Raw genomic sequence first — 16,494 nt, 5'->3', positions numbered from 1 at the left:
AGACCAGATGGAACCCTTATTTAGAGTGGATCTCAGGAGAAACAAGGAAGGACATTCAGTGGAAGATCAGGACTCTGTGCCCTTGGCTGAGGGGAAAAGACTAAGAGAAGATGGGGAGGGTTGGGGGGGGAGGGTTATTTGTAATTTCAACATCCATATCCTGTAATGGCCAATTGTACTAAAGACAATAAAACATAAAAATATTTATTAAAAAAAAAGAAATCACACACAAGAACAGAAGATTTGTCTTCCTTCTTGCTGGTCCTGGGTGTAGTGTATTGCAAGGATGTCTTACAACGTCCTAACGATATAATGCAATAACGCTAAACCTAGCCACGCGTGGCCATGCGCAGAAGCGACTGGGGCTGCCCCCAGGCGACTCCGCACAGAGCGCGAAGTACCCCGCCAATCACCAGCTGTGGCGGGAAGTTTAACTGGCCAGGATTGGGCTGGCCAGTCTGGGAGGTTGTTCCGGGAGATGTATATAAGCGGGACCCAGCCCGCGTGTTCCCTCTCTTGTAACGTGCCCGCATTAAAGCATGTTGCCCTACCAACGTCTCCTGTCTCAGTACGTTACAATGGCGACGAAGGTGGGATTCTAGCCACATCGGCTACACCGGAGACAAGGGCAACCCACAGGCCACGACCGCCACCGCAGCCACCATGGCTAACCAGAGCGGAACCACCGGTCACGTCGAGGCGTTCGATCCCACGAATCCAGAGGGCTGGGAGTCCTACTCGGAACGGGTTGAATGCTACCTGAGGGCCAACCGAATCACAGAGGACAGCATGAAGAGGGACGTTCTCCTGAGCGTCTGCGGGGCGGCCACGTTCGAGATCGCCAAGGGTCTCTGGGCCCCCGGCAGACTCACCGAGAAGTCCTATGAGGAGATCGTCAGGCTCCTCACTGGCCACTTCTTGCCTCAACCTTCACGGGTGGCCCGCTGGTTCCTCTTCCACAGGAGGGACCAGGCAGCAGGAGAGTCGGCCGCCGACTACCTGGCAGCCCTACGCCAGATCGCAGGCATCTGCAACTTTCCTCAGCTGGAGGAGACCCTGGCCGATCGGTTCACGTGGGGCCTTCGCGACGAGAGGCTCCAACAGAAGCTCTTCGCGAAGGACGAGCTCACCCTCCAGAGCGCCTTCAGCGAAGCCGTGGCGTTCGAGAGAACCACAAGGACCTTCCCTAAGGCGAGGACCGACGCAGTCCACCATGAGGAGCTGGACCCCGACCGTTAGGAAGAGGTAGAAGCGTTCCAGCTGCGCCGCCCAGCAGGGGCAACCAACCGAGTGCCACAGCGACCCTGAATGGCGGAGAGACCACCCGCAACGAAGTGCGCCAGCTGCGGCGACCCCCACAACCAAAGGGACTGCCAGTACAGGACCTGGGACTGCAGGAGCTGTGGGAAGACCGGCCACATTGCACGGGCTTGCCGAGCCAAGTCCAACCGCCGGAGACCGACCACGCACCATGAGTCCGCAGAGTCTCACTCCACCGCCTCCACCACCTTACAGGTACTGAACTTGCCCCTGGCCACCCCCGACAAGATCAAAATGGCGGTCCTCATTGAAGGAGCCCCATGCCAAATGGAGGTGGACTCAGGCTCCTCCATTTCCATAATTGTGGAGGAGACCCTGAGGAAACTGTGCCCCCGCCAGCGGATTCCACTGAGGCCGGCGGACTTCATACTGCGGGACTTTCAGAAGAACCCAGTTCAAATCGTGGGGTGGGCCCGGGTACAAGTAGAGAGGGGGTCCTTCAGAGGCCCGCTGGACATCCTGGTGGTAAAGTGCCAGCTTACCTATCTGCTGGGACTGGCATGGTTCAAACCCTTGGGGATCCGTTTGGTGGGAGTGGGGCAAATCCTAACACCCGAAGGGTTCGGGGAGGTATGCCGCGAGTTCCTCGACGTGTTTGACGGTTCCCTGGGGAGCTACAAAGGGCCGGCCATCTCCCTACCGCTCGACCCGACAGGCCGATCCGGCTCAAGGCCAGGAGGGTCCCGTTCGCCTTGAAGCCCAAAATCGAGGCCGAACTGGACCGCCTTATGGCCCAAGGGGTCCTGGAACCGGTGGATTACGCCGCGTGGGAGACCCCCATAGTAACCCCGGTCAAGCCCAACGGGGAGGTGCGGATTTTTGCTGACTATAAGTGCACAATAAATAAAGCACTTCAGGACAATCCCTACCCCGTACCGGTGGTGAGCCACGTATTGGCTGCCCTAGCCGGGTCAAAGATCTTCGGGAAGCTGGATCTGGCACAGGCCTACCAACAGCTCCCGGTGGACGCCAAAACGGCTGAGGCCCAGACCATAGTGACCCACAGGGGAGCCTTCCGGGTGAGGAGGCTACAGTTTGGGGTCAGCGTAGCTCCAGGGATTTTCCAAAGTATAATGGATCCCCGGAGTCCAACCGTTCTTTGATGACGTTTTAATCGCCGCCTCGGACTCCGAAGAATTCAGCAACCGCCTAAGAGAAGTGCTCCGCCGGTTCCAAGCAGCGGGGCTCAAGGTCAAGAGGGAGAAATGTTTGCTAGGGGTACCGCGGGTGGAGTTCCTGGGATTCGCCGTGGACGCAGCAGGAATCCACCCGATGGAGGAAAAGACCCGAGCCATCGTACAAGCCCCGGCCCCCACCTGCAAAGCGGAGCTACAAAGCTTCTTGGGGTTGCTCAATTTTTACCATTCGTTCCTCCCCCACAAGGCAGCCGTCGCAGAACCACTACACCGGCTGCTGGACAAACAAGCCCCTTGGGTATGGGGCAAGCAACAAGCCGCCGCGTTTCAGGTAGTTAAGGACATTCTGGTTTCCAATGCGGTGCTTCACCATTTTGATGAGCGCCTCCCGGTCATCCTGGCTTGCGATGCGTCACCTTATGGGGTGGGCGCAGTCCTGGGGCACCAACTGCCGGACGGGAGGGAGGTACCAGTGGCCTACTACTCCCGCACACTCACACCGGCAGAGCGCAATTACATGCAAATTGATAAGGAGGCTCTTGCCATCGTGGCGGGGGTCCACAAGTTCAATGACTACTTGTATGGGCGGAGGTTCACCATAGCCACCGACCACAAGCCACTACTGGGTCTGCTAGCCCCGGACCGCCAAACCCCCCAAATCCTGTCGCAGTGCGTGTTGAGGTGGAATCAATTCCTCAACTCTTACATGTACACACTGGTCCACCGGGCAGGCAAGGCTATGGGCCATGTGGACACGCTCAGCCGTTTGCTGCTACCTGACATGGACCCAGCCCCAGCCCCCGCACACCATGTCATGTTGGTCGAGACGCTCCCAGAGCAGCCCCTCCACGCCGCGGAGGTTGCGAAGGCCACCGGGAAAAACAAAACACTGGCAAGGGTTCTCGACTGAGTGGTGAGGGGTTGGCCGGAAGGGAACATGGGGGAAGAGTTCAGGCCATACAAAACAAGGAGGGAGGAACTAGTAACCCACAAAGGGTGCATCTTATGGGGAAGCAGAGTGGTGGTCCCCCCTCCCGCTACAGAAGCGAGTTCTGGAGTCGCTCCACGAGACCCATCCCGGCATAGTTAGAATGAAGGCCTTAGCAAGGAGCTACATCTGGTGGCCGGGGATGGATGAAGAGATCGAGAACTGGGTTCGAAGGTGCAGCGTGTGCCAGGAGTCGCGCCCCAAACTGCCCAGTGCCCTTGCCACATGATGGGAAACCACTAGGAAACCTTGGTCAAGGCTCCACCTAGACTTCGCAGGGCCATTCCAGGGACAGATCTTCTTGATCATAGTGGACGCCTACACTAAATGGCTGGAGGTCATCCCAGTAGCATCCACCTCGTCAGCAGCCGCAATCCGAGCGCTGCGCAGGGCCCTGTGCACCCACGGCATCCCAGACACTATAGTTTCGGATAACGGGGCAGCTTTTACCTCTGGGGAATTTCAGGCGTTCCTACAGAGGTACCTGATCAAGCACATATGGTCCGCCCCATTCCACCCGGCCACCAACGGCCAGGCTGAGCGTATGGTGCGCACTACTAAGGAAGCCCTGGGCCGGATCGTGCAGGGCGACTGGGACCACAGACTAGCCGCATTCCTGTTTGACAACAGGATAATCCCCAACCCAGTCACCGGGGTTAGCCCGGCGGAACTCCTCATGGTGCGCAAACTCACTACGAGATTAGACCGGTTGCATCCCGACCGAGCCTCAGACACCCGCGGGTCCCCCGAGATCAGGGACGCAGCCAGGGGTTTCTTTGCAGGGGATCCGGTGTTCGCCCGAAACTACGCTAGGGGACCGGAATGGCTAGCAGGTCGGGTGCTGCGGGTAATAGGGTCCCGCCACTATGAGGTATCCACTGAGGGGGGCCAGATCCTAAGGCGGCACATCAACCAAATGCGCCGCCGCACCCTACCGGAAGTGCCTACAGAAGCGGGGGAGGCAGGGCCCGGAGAAGAGCCAGCCAGGGGTCGGCCAAAGACAGCAGCAGCACCAGCACCGATCCTGCCCACACACGAACCCCCAAGACCGGCGGATCCCGAGCGACCAGCAGAGCCAGACCTACAGCCCGCAGCCGCATCACTCCCCGGAGAGACTCCAGCAGCCGAAACAACCCCTACACCACAAGCAGTCCCTAGACGATCAACCTGGGAGCGCCGGGCTCCCGCCTACCTGCAGGACTATGTACAACAACTAGGGGGGAAGGAGTGTAGTGTATTGCAAGGACGTCTTACAACGTCCTAACGATATAACGCAATAACGCTAAACCTAGCCACGCGCGGCCATGCGCAGAGGAGACTGGGGCTGCCCCCAGGCGACTCCGCGCAGAGCGCGAAGTAACCCGCCAATCACCAGCTGTGGCGGGAAATTTAACTGGCCAGGATTGGGCTGGCCAGTCTGGGAGGTTGTTCCGGGAGATGTATATAAGCGGGACCCAGCCCGCGTGTTCCCTCTCTTGTAACGTGCCCGCATTAAAGCATGTTGCCCTACCAACGTCTCCTGTCTCAGTATGTTACACTGGGGTGGGGCAGTCTCTACTTCTGGGAGAAGCTCATTCCTGGAGACCGGGAGAGTCCAGAAGCTTGCAATTCCGGGAGGGGAGGGGCTTCTCTCCCAGGCTCCAGTCTGGCCCCGAAGCAGCACAACTCCCTCTCCAAATGATCAAACATGAAATCAGACCTCCAATAAAATGGTCCAAAAAAACCTCCAACCAACCACACAGAGAACAGGGTGAAGAACTCACAAGAGACGCCCACCAGTTCAGGAAACTGAAATTGAGGCAAAGAAGCCCCATAGAGTCAATACAGCACACCCACTCTGGCTCAAGTGCCTTCTGAGAAAGGGAATTCACCCCCTTGGATGGGAAGAGACTGCCCTACTCTAGGACCACCGACAAGGAAGATGCACAGTGAGACAAATCTTCCATTCTCCAGTGGTCCGGGGTGGGGAAATCTCCACATCTGGCACATATGAAGCAGCATGCCTCAGAGAGGGGAAGAATCTCAGACTCTAGCCTGAAAAGGTATGCTCCAGGACCATTTTCTTCCAAAAGTAGTCTCAGCTGAGTCCATTTTGTCAATTCTGTAATGATGAGTGGAGCAATTTCCAGGCTGCAGCCCTACAGACCACCTCAAAGAAGGGAAGGACCGGATAAAGCTGAGGTTTCTGCCCCTCTGAGGGAGTGGGCTGTAACACCCAAAGGGGGATCCAGTCTCCTGGATTTATATGCCAGGAAAATGCAGCCTCTGACCCATCTGCTAGTGGTGGATGCGGAGACCTTATGGCCTAAGGAACATTCCCTAAAAGGAATCAAATCTATTCGAAACAAACAATTAAATGCCTCCAAAAGTGAGGGAAAGAAATGCTCGCCATAGGACAGGGTCAGGGAAATAGTGGCCACAGAGGTTGGGAAAATCTGGATTCTCCCACCCACATAGCAGCTGCCCGAACTTCACTGCAATCCTTTCCAAAACTCCACTGGAAACTTGGTTTAAGTAAGCTGGGAAAACCCAGAAGGTGCCTGAATGCAATGGAGAAGCAGGGAGAAAACCTGCTACACATTGAACAAGGGGCAGAGCTAGAACTGACAGAAATATCCTTGGTACTTAATTCAAATTGCTCCCACCCCCAACTGCTACAAAAATTAATGCCTGTTCTGGTATCCGCAGTGGAAATTTTAAAAGAATTGCAATATTACCAGTTGGAACTTTTTCTGGACTGGAGTTACCAACATGGAGCTATTGAACATCAGGCATGATCTACTCTGGGCTGGCAAACCTGATGCCCCACCTTTGGCAGGAGAATAGCGAGACTTTTCTTATGGAACTCAGTCAACCTGTTGCCCAGCAACCATTCTCCCATCACTTAAATATGGCGGCAGGTTTCATCCCCTCAACCTTTTCTTTCACCCTTACCAACATCCTCGGAACAAGAAGGAACTGGCTGTGGCAGGGAGCATAAGATTTTGAGGAACAAAACAAGAGCATTCAGTTGTGTTATCTCTGAGAACACCAAGTGGGAGAACACAAATTGTAAGGTGAAGCTTTTTAGTTTAGAAATAATTGATCAGTTTATGAAGAAAAATGTACCTTTCTGCGGATGAAGTCCAGAATCCAGAGTGTCTGAGGAAGCAAAGGAATGGAAAGTGAGCAGCAGGCCCTTCTTGTGACAAAAATACCAGCTAATAATACTATTTTCTTTTGGGGAGGGGAGGGGCATGATACAGCCCAATGTTGTCAAACTGCTGAAGCTAAGCTGAGTACTTGGATCGACCAAAGAAGACTCTGCAGAGGAAGAAAATAGCAAACACTTGTCTTGATCACCTCCTGGTGGGGGTTGCCAGAAGTCATTTGTGACTTGATGGCACATAGGTACATATCTCTTCTGAGTTACAACTTAAGGCTCAAGTAGAAACTATCTTGGGGGTGGGGGATTGCGTACAAATATTCAGATTTGTGTTCACAAGTCACTGGAGTTGAGATTCATGTAATAGAAAGTACGCTAAGGACTGCAGCCCAAGGGTCCAATCTGGCTAAATTTAGGATGCTTCTAGACAGAGGCTCCCAGCACATGAACATATGAACATATGAAGCTGCCTTCTACTGAATCAGACCTTTGGTCCATCAAAGTCAGTATTGTCTTCTCAGACTGGCAGCGGCTCTCCAGGGTCTCAAGCTGAGGCTTTTCACACCTATTTGCCTGGACCTTTTTGCCATACTGAGCTGAGTTACACTCTTCAGACTCACTGATTTCAATGGGCTTCGAAGGGTATGACTCTACTTTAAAACCAGTCTGTCCCCTTGAGACCATTGTGTGGGCTCTGCTACGACATATTCAACCAAACACAAACATCCAATCAAAGGGATCAGTTCTGATAAGTCTGATTTGGTCACAGACACATTGCAAATAGAAGGGGGGGGGAGTGTCCCTGAAATGGATCCAGCGGCTGTTTCATTAAAAATAGGTGCCTAAAAGAGCAGTTTCCCTCACTGTCATTTTAGGTGCTTGTTTGACCATCTACCTCACCATGTGCCCTTGCATGGTTGCAGTTAATGATTAGAGAACAACAACATAATATGATCTCGAGAAGTCCATGTAATGCAATTCTGAGCTGAAGTTATGGCAGAATTTTGATCAGAAAACTTTCCATGGTGAACTAAAATGGCCTTCTGAACTGACACATAAACTCCCCACGTTCCTGGGTCTGTCAATGATATAGCCAGCCTGGGACATACTAAAACACATCTGGCCCACTCTAATGTCCAGTCTGAAACTCCAGCAGTGTTTCTTCATTACCTTTGAGTTGCTTCTTGATGCCCTCCAAAAGGAGATTGAAATCTGAGAAGTCCCAGATGTGCCACTTCAGGGCAAGTGGAATAGCCACTGGATTCTCAAACGACTCCTTGTCTTCATACCTGGAGAAAATCCCATTAGGGTACCATCCATGCCATTCAGAATCTCCCTCCCTCCCCTCCGCCCCAAGTGGGTCAGAGAAGCAGAGGAAGGAACTGGCAGAAAGCCAAGGGAAACAGGCTGATGCTGAAAGCACTGGAAGGTGGGCGGGGTCTTGAAGAGGAGTGCACAGCTCCTGCTTTGTTAAGAACTGGCTACACTAAGCCTATTGGTTACTGTGACAGGAATTACTAAGTACTCATTACATTTATTATAATAAAGACAGGTAAATCAAAGATTACAAGTCATAAACAGACACACAAAAGGGTAAAGTCCTTTCTCTGAAAAAATTCCTCAATGATGGTCCAGATTCCAGTGTGGACTTCAATACCATGAAGTAAGTTGCAATTTCTTGAATCTCATGAAAGGTATCATTAGGATGCTCTGTATTCTCAGTGCTGGGGGGGGGGGCAACAGTGGGAGGGTTTCTGGTGTCCTGGCCCCACTGGTGGACCTCCTGATGGTACTTGGGTTTTTTGGCCACTGAGTGACACAGAGGCCGTTTTCCCACTTAGCGTTTGCTCCCCTTATTCCCCGGCGCAATTATCTCCGGATCACTTTTTTCGGTTTCCCACTAGTGACTCTTTGCGGAGTCGCCCTCCCTGAAGCGCCGGCTCAAATCGTTTTCCCACCGGCGTTTTCCCAGTGGCATCGACTGGAGTCGATGCCCTGTCAATCATTTTTTTTTTAAACGTCATTCTAGTTGCGTAATTACGTAACAACGTAACAACGCGACAACGTGATAGAGAATCCCCTTTTTCGCGGGCAAACCATCACGTGACGGCTCTGTTTTAATACTGGCCGCAGCGGCGTCCTCCACACTGCCTCGTATCGTCAGAAGCATTCACAATGGAGAATCCTGATGACGAGACTATGGCGCTGCTTTATTCAGCAGTGGATATTCTGATTTTGTGTATCTACGCCGCGCGCCAAGTGCTCCGCACCGGAGAAAAACTCCTCGCTCATGGACTTGGATCACCGAAATCTCTGGCCGCCTCTAGGAAGTCTGACGCCCGGCTTCGGCTGATTAGAGGTGGCAGTCGCCGCCAGCAACGTAGATGGCACTACCTTGCCGGTATCCGGTTCGCGCCCAGGTATTGGGTGTTCCCCCGTGAACTCGGCTGGTGGGAGAACTTTGTGCTTGTGTACTGGGGCGACGAGCAATGGCTGGATAACTTCCGGATGACCAGAGGGACCTTTATGGAGATTTATGCCGCTTTGAAGGACAAGCTGGAAAGGCAAACCACAAGGATGAGGTCTCCGGTCCACCCTGAGAAGCGGCTCGCGGTAGCGCTGTGGTACCTCGCTACCGGAAGCGCCTATCGGGAAGTCGGCACGCAGTTCGGGATCGGCGTTACCACCGTCCATGGGATTGTGATGGAGATCTGCGAAGCCATCGAGAAACGTTTGTTCTCAAAGGTCGTGTGCCTCGGTGACGACATCGGAACGGTGTGTATTTTTTTTTCTTTTCCCTAGTTTTGCGTTATAACGTAACATCGATATATCTGACCCTGATGTGATTCTCTATTGCTAATACAGTGGAAGTTGAAATATCCCTGATCCATTGTACTCCATTTCTCTACAGATTATGGATGGCTTCGGTAAGCTCGGTATGCCGCATACGGTGGCTGCTGTGGATGGATCGCACATCCCGATACGGGCGCCTGGGGGCAAATCGGAGGAGTTCTGCAACCGGAAGATGTTCTGCTCCATGATCCTCCAAGGCACGGTTGATCACACAGGACGCTTCGTGGATGCAGAGTTCGGCCACAGCGGAAAGACCAACGATGCCTTTGTTCTCGCGAACAGCCATCTCTGCTCTGGCAATGATGCAGGGCTCTGGGTTCCGGGGAACCCCACGGTGACTTTGGGAAATGTAACCATACCTGCGCTTGTATTGGGCGACGGAGCGTACCCCCTTAGACCGTGGCTGATGACCCCGTACAGGACACCCGTCGGGCCCGTGCAGAAGCACTTTAACAAGCAACACGCCAGGGCCAGGAACGTGGTGGAGCGTGCTTTCGGGAGGCTTAAGGCTCGCTGGCGTGTCCTGCTAACGCGAATGAACGCGCAGTACCGGAGTATTTTCTCCATCGTGACCGCATCTGTGACTCTGCACAATATTTGTGAGGGAAAGGGACATGCGGTCAACCTGGACATTCCAGATAAGGAGATAACGCTCCTCCCAGACCAAGAAGAACCAGACTTCAGGGTTATAAACAGGAGGCAGTTAGAGAGTGGGAGGACTGTGCGGGATGCTGTCGCAGAATATATTTATCAAAGGAGATGATTCTTCGGCTTTCCGTCCCCCATGCCTCTCGCTGCCGCTGCCCTTGAATGAAAGACTGCTTTTCCGGTGCTGCGAAGTTACGCTGTTTCAATCGTTCTATGTATAATCGCCTTAACGTTATACCTGCGTTTGTTTGTACTGCTTCCCGTTTCAGCGAATAAAGCTTTGGGCATTATAAACTGCATAGTGTTCATTTACTTTGGTTGCGGTTGGGGGGGGGGGCAATATTTCGGTGCACCGGTGGTCCTACACGTGCTCCTGGGCTGGCTCTGTTTTTGCCTTGCCGATCATAAAATGCCTTCCCCATGATTGGATGGATGAATTTTGATTTTGCACTTTCTGGCAGCGACCCCTTCCTTCTTTATTACTGCTTTATGGCAGTACAGTACAATTTCCCCACCCACCCTCACCCTTCTAGTTTCTGATATGCCTTACTGGTGGAATGTGTGCCATGGGGAGGCACCAGGTCTGTGCACAGACTACCACCCACACCCACCCATCCCAGTTCTGATAAGCCTTGCTGGTGTAAAACCATTCTTATCAGGAACTATTTGGATACTAAATAAATAAATCACTTAAAATGTTCTATGGCTTCTTTGTGCTTTGTTTATATTTTCATTATTATTGTTTGTATTTTAATTTGCTATTGAACAATATAGCTACTGGGAAAGTTTTTTATAAATATTTTAAATCAAATAAAATTTGAAGTTGTATGTATTTATTTACATTATACTTATATCCTGCCCATTCCATACAGACTCGAGGCAGCTAACAGCATAACATAGACAGTAAACAGACAATATTAAAAGAGTTGAACAATCAGATACACAACAATGGTGCTACTTCAGGCAGATCATATAATATCTTCTTTCTCACACGCACAGATCATGGGCAGTTTGTAATAAAAGCGCTATTGATCCAGGTGTGGTTGCAGCCCTCCCCTATTAGATGTAATATGCAATCCTACAACCATAAAGGAGAAGGCTCAAGAAATTTACATTTTCTTATGCTATTGCTAAAGCTAAGAAAAAAGCTGTAATGCATGGTGTTTCTGCGGATCCCCCCACCATCCACCCTCCCCTGTTATGATATTACTGGTCCAATAAGTGGCACTGCAGATTCCAGTGCATTTCTCACAGCTGCTGTGTGCTTTCATTCACATGAGTCTAATTACTTTTTTCTTTTCTATATCCAACCGCAGTCGACAACCGTCCACGAGGCGCGGTAGAGCAGCCAGGCCCACCCCTGGTGGAAGAGGATGATGAGGGTCCTCAGCTGGTTGGCCTGAGGGAACAAGGTGCATTGCCTGACAAAGCAGGGGTGGGGGTGCTGGGAGGGGTGGGGGTGTTGGGGAATAGAGTTTCATTCTCTTAAATGTGTTGTTTGTTCAAATAAATTATTGTTACTGTTGAAACCTTAAGGTGTCGTTTTCCTTTACCTAGACACTGAACAGGGAGAAGTGCAAACATAACTTTAATAAAAGTGCGTAAACATCAGAGGAACAAAGCAATAGCTAGGAGCACACTGCCTGTGCAGGCATAAACAATGAAATAACATCATAAATGACAACATGCACAGCATGTGAACAATGAAATAACATCATATAAACAGGTATAACCAATGAAAAAACATCATGAATAACAACATGCACAACATGTAAACAATGCCTGCAACTCACACCTTCCCTTGATGGGCATTGGTTCTGGTACCCATGAAGGGGACATTGCTGGAAAACAGCAACATAAGAAGCATCTGTCATAGACAGCAGTGCACGTTAGGGGCAGCCTAACAATAATCCAATGGAGTTATCATCAGATGTTCCAAAGGGAGTGCTTTTAGGGCTCAAAATACACCCTCTGCTTCCCTGTGCAGGATCGTTTCTTGCCCCTACGTGAGGCCGCAACACTGCCACTGGAGCAGGGTGCAGGAGCCAGGACGCTCTGACTTTCAGGCACAGACGGTAGGGTCTGAGTATCAGGCACAGACGTGGGGTTGTGACTCTCAGGCACAGAGAGGAGTGGCTGACTCTCAGGCATAGATTCCTCTGCCAAAACTGGGTACTCCATATCTGACGGCAGAGTGCCCCGATTATAGCTGCAGTCACAATCCAGGTGCAGCTGCCTACGTGTGACGGATGGTGTAGATGCTGCATATGGTGGGGATGTTGCAGTGGCTGGTATCTCGCCCACCCTTCCGTGTGCCCGACCTTCCCTAAAAATTTGGGCAATGCTGCCTAGCATATCAACAGCTGCCTTCATAACATCCACAGTCTCCCTTGTGGCCTTTTCAAAAGCCTTTACCAAAGCCTCCCTGTTTTGTGTATCACGCTCCCCCTGCACTGAGAACCTGCGTTCTTCAGCTTCAAGCATACGGTCAAACCGCTCCATTGTGTCTTCATGATCCTGACGGCTTTGAATCATCATCTCCTTAGCCACATTATTAAGCAAGGCAACCCTTCGCTGACGTTGAGCTTCGTTCTGCGCACTCTCTTCCTTTCTTTGCTGTGCTGATGACACCGGCAGATGATCTCCTGAAGCATCTGAAAGAAGAAGGATGGAAGGAGTACATTACCTGGAGAACTCTGGCAGTGCACCCATTGTTTCAGCTATGTTACAAGCTGCACTACTGTGCTGCAGGCATTGGCACCGCTGCTGCAGTTTACGCAGAAATCCCCGAAACATACCTCCTTCCTCTGTTTCCTGCTCCGAGAGGACAGCATCCCCAGATTCTCCAGTTTGAATACTGCACCCTTCTCCCTCATCAAAGCAACCTGAAATTGATACAACACTCATTCCTTAACGTGCAAGGTGCTGAAAAGCCCTGCCTACCGTAAAGTTCTTCACTATAACATGTGTTCAGGAGCAGCATCGGTGTCAGCAATTGTAAGCTGGGCAGTAATTCCGAGTCCCACTGAAAGCTTTCACATTCAACATAAGACTAATCAGAGGCACTTACCCCCCCGCAAGGACTCCTCTGCTGGTTGTTGAGCACTAAATTCCTGGCTCTGTTCCTGCTCCTGCGACGCATCGCTTGTGGTCACGATGCTTGAGCCTATAGGAATGCAGGAAAATCAGCAGTGTTAACGCAGAAGGCAGAGAAGTTTTGCGAGTCTAATAAGTGCACAGTACAGTGAGGCAAGCATCCACGTCTCCCTTCATCTAGGGGAATTTCCATTAAGGTTTCCCCCATGCCTCCCAATCACCGGCGAACCCACAGCGACCCACATATATACTGAGGAATCCTCTGCGTGGGTTTCCTTAGGGGCGAGAACGGAACCCCATACACATAAAAGTACAGGGCTCAGGGGCACTGCATCGCCTTGATACTCACCTGGAGGTGACACAGTGGTGTGCGTGCGGAGATCATCGGCGTTGATTGTTTGCAGGTCAGCGGAAACGATGTTATCTGATCCCAGAAGCGGCAAGTTTTCCTTGTTTGCCTTGTAATACTTCGCCGTCCAGCTTCTCCTCATGTCGGGGGGACGCGCGGACTTATCATCCTTAAGGATGCGGTGCAGCACATCAAAGTGAGCGCAGTAAAATGGGGATACTCCAGTCTTTGCATTGTGGCTAACGCATCTCCTGTAGTCCGCACGCAAGCCCTTGGTCTTTGTTCGGCACTCAAGCGCCGACCTCTTGTGTCCCATGGCATGCATGGCCTTAGATATAGCCTCGTAGACATAGGTGTTTTTGCGGTTAGAGGCCAGCGCATTCTGGATCTTATCCTCAACCCAAATGGACAACAAGGCTTCTGTTTCTGCCTCCCGCCACGAAACTCCACGAGCCCCCATTGCCCTGCCGCTGGAAGCCATTGCACGTAGCTGCTGTGCGGTGGAGGCAGTAAGCTGATCAATGCCGGCCAGCCAAATCTGTCCCTTCTTCCTCCCAGTGTCCTGTTCGGCTCATACAAGCTGTGACGATAGCTGCTACTCGCCTCATAATTGGCCACTAGCATTTGCAGCCTCCAAGCATTGGCTAATTAACAGTGATGTGGGCGATTCCCTGATCCTCATTCAGCGGTCGCAATTCTCGCGAGACCCTCGCCACAACACCCATGAATTTCTCGCGAGACCAAACATCCTATCAACCATAATGTATCAACCATAATGTATAATGTATACTGGAGAAGGGGGGGGGGGACTATTCCAGGAGGGGTTTTTTTTTCCCCTTGTTAATTTCGAAATATCGCTATTACGCAAAACTGTGAAGTTTAAAAAAAAAAAATGGTCGCGCCGGCACTCCGGGGAAGCGCCGCGGAAGGCTGATGATTGGCCAAGCGGGTGGATGGGGTGGAAGGACGGAAAGGGAGAGGGTGCCGCCCACAAAGCAGTCGATCCGGCGTTGATGTATTTCCCACAGCAAACTCCGCTTAGTGGTTCCGGAGTGGATACTTCCACCCAGTAATACTACATATTTCTTATCATTATGCCTGCGTTTATTTAGGCTGCTTCCCGTTACAGCGAATAAAGTTTTGAGCATTATAAACTGCACTGCGTTCATTTACTTTGGTGGTGGTTGTGGGGGGGGGGTAATTTTTTGGTGCACCAGGGGTTCTGACACGTGTTTCTGGCCTGGGTCTGTTTTTGCCTTGTCAATCAGGATATGCCTTCCACATGATGGGATAAATCAAATCAGAAAGGGGAGGCTGCTATTTCGCAACATCGAAAGAGCGTTAGTTCGAAATGGCTGCCAGGGGAAGGAGAGGGACGTTCTGGCAGCGGGAGGAGGTGCTGGCTATGCTAGATATTGTCGAGAGGAGCGGGCACGCTCGAGAAGTAATGTCGAGCACCCACCTCAGGAGCAGCCACATTTACGAGGCGATAGCCAGGAGGCTGCAGCGGAGGGGGTTTGACCGGACTGCCGCGCAGTGCCGGTCAAAAATCAAACGCCTCCGCTGCAGCTTCATGGCTAGCCTGCAAGCGTGGGGCGGTATCCCCAGGGCGTCAGGCAGGACGCCGTACCATGATGCCATGGTGCGTCTTTGGGAGTTGGCGGGGCGGCCCCGTTGGGAGGACCGTCATCATGATTGTGAGTAACACCACACACACACACAACACACAAACGCCACACACACCCCTCCCTTCTTTATTACTGCCTTATTACTGTAATGGGGGGGGCATGGATGATCACAGGAACCTCATTAATTGGATCCAACCCCCAAACCTTCCTATGCTCTGCTGAGCCTTCCTGGTGGAATGGGGGGGGGCATGGATGATCACAGGAACCTCATTAATTGGATCCAACCCCCAAACCTTCCTATGCTCTGCTGAGCCTTCCTGGTGGAATGGGGGGGGCATGGATGATCACAGAAACCTCATTAATTGGATCCAACCCCCAGCCCCCACCCCATTCTATTTCCTGATGTGCCTTCCTGGTCCAGTACATATTACCTGCAGGTTACAGTGCATTTTTCACATATGCTGTGTGCTTTCATTCACACCACTTGCATGTATGAGTTTCATTGTTTGGTTTTTTTCTAGTTGACACCTGTCCACGAGGCACGGCGGAGCGGCCAGGCCCACCCTCGGAGGGAGAGGAGGAGCAGGGTGCGGAGGAGCAAGAAGGTACATTACCTGACAAAGCGGCCGCCTCTTGGTTACTGCGCAGTAAACGCATTAATAAGCCATGTGCGCAGGGGGTTCAAGATAATAATATAATGATTACTTTTGCAAATCTTAGGCGGTGTGAGCCCAGCAGCCCAGCAGGCAGGAGGCGCTGAGGAGGCGGGAGGCGCTGAGGAGGCGGGAGGCGCTGAGGAGGCAGGAGGCGCTGAGGAGGCAGGTGAGTTCGCTGAGCTGAGCCGCAGATAGAAATCAATAGGCATGGCATGCAAGTTTCTAATAAATATGATGTTGCAGCCCTTGTCAGCCGCCCTGTCAGATGATGACAGGAGTGCACTAACTACCTGCCTCTAGGGCCACGAGGCGAGGCAGAGCGGCCAGGCTCACCCTTGGGGGGAGAGGAGGATGAGCAGCAGGGTACTGAGGAGCAAGAAGGTACATTACCTGACAAAGCAGCCACCTCTGGGTTACTGCACATTAGAGGCATTAAAAAGCCATGTGCGCAGGGCGTTCAGAAAAAAAACTTAATGATTACTTTTGCAAATCTTAGGCGGTGGGAGCCCAGAAGTCCCGCGGGAGGAGGGCGGTGATCCGGCCAGAGAGGCAGGTGGGTTTGCTGAGCTGCCTCTCAGGGCACTGCGAACTAATGTTGCTATACAATGGACACATGCCTATACAATGCACACATGCTATGTGTGCATTGTATGTGCTATACAATGCACACATGCC

General features: G+C 52.0%; 1 protein-coding gene across 1 annotated transcript in view; it reads right to left on the bottom strand.

Moving 5' to 3' along the window:
- The window catches only part of LOC132571811 (tripartite motif-containing protein 10-like), a 48,396-nt gene that overhangs the window by 5,765 nt on the left and 26,137 nt on the right, over positions 1-16,494 (bottom strand). Inside the window, exons 8-9 of the mRNA XM_060238604.1 lie at positions 7,760-7,878; positions 6,553-6,585 (exon numbers count right to left, since the gene is read on the bottom strand). Of these exons, the coding sequence (XP_060094587.1) occupies positions 6,553-6,585; positions 7,760-7,878 (152 nt within the window). The remainder of the gene's footprint in view (positions 1-6,552; positions 6,586-7,759; positions 7,879-16,494) is intronic.

This window comes from Heteronotia binoei, chromosome 5 (genome assembly GCF_032191835.1).
Source record: "Heteronotia binoei isolate CCM8104 ecotype False Entrance Well chromosome 5, APGP_CSIRO_Hbin_v1, whole genome shotgun sequence".
Lineage (NCBI taxonomy): Eukaryota > Metazoa > Chordata > Lepidosauria > Squamata > Gekkonidae > Heteronotia > Heteronotia binoei.
The sequence above is the reverse complement of the archived record's forward strand: the minus strand, read 5'-3'. Positions and strand labels throughout refer to the sequence as shown.